The sequence below is a fragment of the Apiospora hydei genome (genome assembly GCF_038363865.1).
Source record: "Apiospora hydei strain CBS 114990 chromosome Unknown utg000004l_segment0_segment0, whole genome shotgun sequence".
NCBI classification, from domain to species: domain Eukaryota; kingdom Fungi; phylum Ascomycota; class Sordariomycetes; order Amphisphaeriales; family Apiosporaceae; genus Apiospora; species Apiospora hydei.
The window spans coordinates 8044069-8050449 of NW_027117363.1; the positions used below are offsets into that span (position 1 = coordinate 8044069).

At 54.6% G+C, this 6381-nt stretch overlaps 2 protein-coding genes across 2 annotated transcripts; both read right to left on the minus strand.

The window, feature by feature from the left end:
• Positions 1-371: 371 nt before the first annotated feature.
• On the minus strand, positions 372-3394 carry PG997_005024 (RNB-domain-containing protein; the record flags this gene model as incomplete). The annotated part of the gene is made up of 3 exons (XM_066809339.1): positions 372-2486; positions 2509-3140; positions 3199-3394. The coding sequence occupies 3 exons, from the start codon at positions 3392-3394 to the stop codon at positions 372-374; spliced, it is 2943 nt and encodes a 980-aa protein (XP_066672957.1).
• Positions 3395-5169: 1775 nt separating this feature from the next.
• Positions 5170-5551, minus strand: PG997_005025 (uncharacterized protein; the record flags this gene model as incomplete). Its single annotated transcript, XM_066809340.1, has 2 exons — positions 5170-5305; positions 5466-5551. The coding sequence occupies 2 exons, from the start codon at positions 5549-5551 to the stop codon at positions 5170-5172; spliced, it is 222 nt and encodes a 73-aa protein (XP_066672958.1).
• Positions 5552-6381: the final 830 nt, after the last annotated feature.

Here is a 6381-nt window from a genome sequence, read left to right on the forward strand (position 1 = left end):
AGAGCCCCTGAGCATGGTTCTCCCGCTGTCACACGTCTGCGTCTCTACAAGCGACTACAACGTGGCATCAGGAACCAGGCAACTAGAAAACATATTCCAGCGCACCTTCCAGGCCCAAGCGACGACCAGGGACAAATATTGATGGACTCCGGTTGATCTCAATGGACTCGGAGATAGCCATCTGGTGGAAACAGCGCGAATTGTCATGACCAGTGTTTTGTAGTTCTAGCGAGACTCGGTTGTTGAATAATGAGAAACAACTCAAATGGTACCATATAACGGCCCATAGCATGAATACATTTTTTAAATACCCTATCTAATTCCTTAAAACCTCGCATCATTACTTAAGTGCGAAGTCCGTCCATTCAATCTCAGCCTATAACCTTGACCAACACCATCTTGGCCCCTCTCTTGCCCGTCGCCTCGTCCTTGGCGTCGCTGATGCGCACGACGACCTTCTGGAAGAGCTCGACCGACAGCTCGCGGCTGCCCGACGTCTTGAGGACGTAGTTCTCGGCGTCAAAGGTGCTCTCGGGCTCGGGCTCGGCGAGGTCGCGGAGGCGGATGACGGACTCGATGCCGAAGCGGGGCACGAGCACGACGAAGCCGTTGCTGAAGATCTTCATGACGAACCCTTCCTCGTCGGCGACGCGGCCCTTGAGGGCCTGGCCGACGTAGTACGCGATCGAGGCGCGGCCCGCGAGCTGCGCGTTGCGGTGGCGCACGTTGATGTTCTTGCAGACGGCCTCGAGCTTGCCGCGCGACCGCACGGCCGGGTGCATGGGCTCGTAGTCGATGGCGGCGGCGAGCTGGCGGTGGGCCACCAGGTCGGCGTACCGGCGGATGGGCGAGGTGAAGTGCGTGTAAATCTCCGAGGCCAAACCGTAATGCCGGAACTCCGGGTAGGCCTGGGTGCCGGCGCAGAAGTACTCGGCGCTCATCATGCAGCGCGTCGCCATGATGCGGATCAACGTGTTGAAGAAGGGCTCCTTGGGGTCGGTGCAGGCGTCGAGCGAGTCGGCCAGCGCGCGGGACGAGTCGCAGCGCAGCTCCAGCCCGCGCTTGATCTTGAGCTGGTTGGACAGCTCGTCAAAGTTGGTCTTGGGCGGCGCGCCATGGCGGCGCAGAATCGCCGTCTGCGGGAACGACTGGTAGATCTTATCCGCCACGCTGATGTTGGCGAGCAACATGAACTCCTCGACCAGGGAGTTGGTGTCCAGCAGCTCCTTGGTCTTCACGTCAATCGGGTCCGAGGTCTCGGACTCCATCTGAACCTTGACTTCAGGCGAGGATAGACTCAGAGCACCGGCGTCCATGCGCTTCTGCTTTAACTTCTTGGACAACATGAGCAAGGTCCGCATGCCTTGAGTCAATTCGTCTTGTTGGGACGCATCGTCAATACGCAATTGCGCCTGTTCGTAGCTGAAAGCCTCCCGAGACTTGATGACCGACTTGGTGAAACGCACATTCACAATATCGGCGTCGGGGTTTAGTTCCCAGAGAGTGGAGAAAGCGTACCGCTCGACGTAGGGCTTCAGGGAGCAAAGGTCTGTTCCCAGGAGCATCGGCAACATATCAATACGCTTGTCCACAAGATAAACTGTCGTTCCACGAATGCTAGCCTCATGGTCCATGGCGTTGCTCGGCTTGACGAAATGCGAGACATCGGCAATGTGAACGCCGACTTCGTAATTACCGTTCGGTAAAGGCCTTGCGTGTAGAGCGTCGTCGATATCTTGGCAGCCAACAGGATCGATACTGCAGATGAGGAGAGGACGAAGGTCCTCTCGGCCTCTCCAGCCCGGATCATCTGTGCTTGCCGGTACTTTCCAGTCATGTCCTTCTTTGGGGAGACAGTCCAACACTGTCTTAGGGAACGGACGGTATTGGACATCATATTCGAGCAACAACGCCTCGGTCTCGGCTGCCTTGGTCTCTAGCTCTCCCAACGAGCGTACGAAATGGCCTATCGGGTGTCTTGAATCTCGGTCCCATGAATCTATGGTAACGAGAATTCGCTTCCCCAGAAGCTCTCCAGCTTGCCTCGTCCGGATTCGGATCTTGGGGATCTTCTTGTCCATAGGGACCAAGAAGACAGACTCTTGTTTCCGGCCCTGCTTTGCGGATTGGCTGACTGAGGACTGGTCGACGTGGCCCACATACTGGCGCCAGTTGCGCTTGATCACACCGACGACCTTTGCTGTTGGCTGTGCCCGTCCTTCGGTACTTGTGCTGTGTGTCTTCTTGACCTCTTCCTGGAGAGCGCGTCGCTCCTTCTCTGTCACAAGGTCTTCGCCTTCGTCGCCATCCGCATTCTCGTTCTTGGTCACAGTCTCTTCCTCGATGATCTTAGTGGAAGGCTCCTTCCACTGGTCCTTTGGTAAGACTTCCACTACAACCACGTCACCGTCGACAGCCCGGTTGATGTTGTCTCTGCCAAGGACAATTAGCGCCTTGGGGAACGCCGGGACCTTGATAGAGCCCCTCTAGATAGTTATATGGTGACACGTTGAAGATGCCCTGGTGGAGCATGCCGTTCTTGACACCCGTCATCATTTTAGACAGGCTGAAGTGCTCAGGATAAAGGAAGTCTCCAGCCTTCTTATCTCTGGAAATTCCCTTCTCCTGAGACTCGGCAATCATATCTAGTAGTCGTTCCCCATTCTCTAGGCCGCCAACATAGTCTCGAAGACGGGTAGCCGGGGTTTTCTCTGCCTGGGCCTTCTCGATGTTGCCTCTGTCGTCGGTGAGCATGACCACGGTAGGCAGCTTTTTGCTCTTCGTTTGCGCCAAGTGCGAGTTGTACCACTGCACCGCGCGCCGCACGGCTCTGTCGTTGCGGTCATTGATGCTCTCGCCCTCCTCCCGGGTAACGTAGGTCTCGAGTCTGAACTCGTTGAAAAAAACGTAGAAGCGCTTGTCCTCGCTCTTGGTCAAGCCGATGAGACGGTTGTAGAGAGGCAATGACCTGTTGCGCAGCTCTTCCAGGACGGTCTGCAGGATAATGACATCATAGAAGGCGGTGCTCTGCTCAAACAAATCCATAGCATTCAGCAAGGCATTGGTGTCTGGCACCAGATAATGGCCCTGAGGATACTCCTTGGTTCCTGCAGGCTTATCGGACAGCACGAACGGGCTCACTATGACGGCGTTAGATGGGTTTAACGGACAAGCAGGTGAAGGGTGAAAAGAACTTACCGACGCCAGCAGCGTTGGCGGGAGCCGTGTTTCGACATTTCGAGCATATCTTGGACGAGCAGGGGATATCTTGTCGTAGGTAGACCTCGCGGACAATCTTCTGGACCTTGCCGCTCTTGGTCGAGCGGACGTAGACCTTGCTGGAGAAATTCGCAGAGTCCTGCTCGGACTCCAACGATCTCTTGAGACTGGTCATTTTGGGCGATATCAAATGACCACAATCAAGGCTATCCGACGTCGTGCTCTATATTACGTTGACCCTGCGATTCGGGTCGATTAATCAATGCAGGTGAAGCTCTAGACGCCTGAAAAATGGTCTTTGATGCGACAGAAGGTTGAAAACGCGTCAAACCCACGAATCAGAGACCCGCATTGGAGAAGTGGAAACATTCAAAACTGAGCTCTTATCAGCCGCCACCCGCTATCAGTACCTAATCAATCAGTAAAGTACGTACCGCTTACCTGCTAACGCCTAGGTAAGCAGCAGCTAAGCAGCAGCAGTCAGCAATTTACCCTTCTGCGGGGTTGATTTTGGGTGTGACGCCACCCACCACCAGGCGGGCAACTTGAGGAGTTGGTCCTCGTTAAAGGCAATGTACTCTTCATCTACTCTAAGCTGAATACTGGAGTACATCCAACATAAAAGTACATACTTGACTCACTGTGAATCCCGATATTCTGGGCCAAGGGAGCCCTAGGACCTTATAGTAAGGTATTATCAATTAACTATCGAATACCAGAGTGCTTGTTTGCTCACCTATACTAGCCACTGCATATAAACCACAGCAGGGACCCGTATATCCACCGCATACCTTTTCAAGTGCATCTATCTCTCTGTCCCGTCCATACAGCCATTTCATGTTCCTAGATGCTGTGCCTAACGGGATGTATGTAGTACCCAACGCTTTGCGACCTTATTATCTACTCCGAGGCACATATGTACGTACAGAAATCTGACACTCCACACACCAGCAGCACAAACATATGAGTAATACATAGCCCAAGCCTAGCGGATGATCCCATGCATGTCGTGATACGACGCGATATTCGAGCCGCTTCGACCGACACAATGACATCTTCATAGGAATGCATGTTTCAAACCTGTGAACCCCAGCCCCCATGTGATCTGCGCGTACCTCGCACTTCTGCCGGCCAATTCACCCATATTGCCCATCTGTCATCTTTGCACACGAGACGAGAGTCCGTGTTTATTCCCATAGCAAACCAAAACAAGCCCTGCGAAGATCGGATCGGCTGAAAGCAGTCGCTTGCCAAAAATAGAGTAGTATGTATATAGGTTTACATAGCAACACAGCACCGGGCGAGTTTATTTAAGCGACAAACTCAGGTAAGAAGCATAGTCAGCGATAATAGTCTCTGAGACACTCGACATTTTTGGTAATTCCGAGGGCAATCAAGGTCCCAAGGTTCACGCACTTCAGATAATCAAGGTGTCTAGCGTGTACTAGCTTATCCTCTACCCAGGTAGGGATTTGCCCGGTATGCTAACCTGCCAAGGCCCAGGTTGACTAGACCGCCAAACGCCAGTTAAGTATCATGCGCTTGCTTCTTAGATGGACAAGCGGGCCGAAGGTGCTGTACGATAAGAGAGCCCACAGAGGGTCGATCCGGTGACGGACATACTAACTTGGCAGTAGCATCTCGAACCGAGATCAGATGCATATGTCAGTTAACCGTCATGTCAACGTCTGCAGTTAGGCGCGACATGCCAATCGTACCAGAGCACTCCCAAGTTCGTAGCATCTCTGGCTATACCCACTCGCAAGCTTGCAGTGCGTGTACAAGTAGGCGCAGGTAAGGGGGCGCTCCGAAGTTCGCATGCTGGTATTCCGAATGTCTTTCCTTGGTTACCTAGAAAACTGGTTTCCGCTAGTCGGCAGTCTTGCCGTGTATCACTCACACAAGGTTGAAACTTCGAAGACTGTCGCTAATCTTCAGACTATGTTGTGTTCAAGTCAACTGGATCTTTCCGAATGCCGTGTCACCCTTCAACGAGGCGTAGCGGCTGAGGAACCCAAAAAGGCTCCAGAGCTGCTTCCGGGCATCGTCACTGACCTTAAACCTCGGCGCATCACGCGGTGGCCGCCTGCGATGTGCGGATGGGGTCAAGGTGCACCGGTTCATCTAAACAACGTATGTCTTTCCCCGCCTACAATATGTACGGTTTGGTATATCCCCAAGCGCACAAGCCAGACGGGTGGCGACATCGGAATATAGCGAGGAGATGTGGGCAAGGCGAAACATACCTTATATCGTAGGCTGCAGAGTGGCCAATGTGACGCAGCAACACCTGCAAGAGCGGGTAACAAGGGGTCTCCCGCATGGCGCGCATGGTAACGGGCAAAGCAGAGTTGGCAGGCTGCCTGGCGTTCACAGAGGAAGCTGAGGGGTGGTGGAGCGGTCTCCGATCGAAGTGAATGGGCGAGCAAGACCGGGGAGGCCTGTGAATGGAATCACGGCACTTTCTGGTTATCAGCCAGCACTGACCCGACTCTGAGTGCTTATGTGGCTAGCCGTCTCGCCATGGAGTGGTGGCCTACCAATGGGCCTGGCCCGTTCCGACTTGAGGCTGGCCAACCCACCCATTCAGAGGTTGAGGATGCACCGAGCACCGAGCACCAACGCAAGCCACACTGCCTCCCGTCAGCACAGGGCAAGCGGGGAAGGGAAGGGAAGGGTTACTTTGTGGGGAGGTGGGAGGCAGGCCACGCTGTAGGCGGCCGGGCCTTGCGTGCTTTGGGTGCGTGCAGTGCCAGATCGGTCGGCCATGGGCAATATTTAGAATCTGGGCAAAGGGGGTCCCTCGCAGCGCAGCAGCCAAGCGAGCGGCACAAGAGGGAGGGATGCCATGCTCTGGCCACGCCCTCCATCGAAACGAAGATGCTGCGACCCCTGGTCGGGTTTTAGTCGAAGGGGAACAGGAACAGGGGGAGAGCAGGGAAACAAGTCGCATCTGGGAATGCTCTCCTGTCAAGCGGGTTTATTGGGCGAGATGGGCGCTTGGGCGGGACCCGCAGATTGCAGATGGGGCCAACGGCTTCCCATGATTTGCAGATGGAGTCTGTGCCATTTCAAGTCAGCTGGATGGGCTCCAATGACCCACCGACAGGGGGCTACAGCCTACAGGGTGGGCTACAGGGCCTCCAGAGGGCTAGAGAGGGG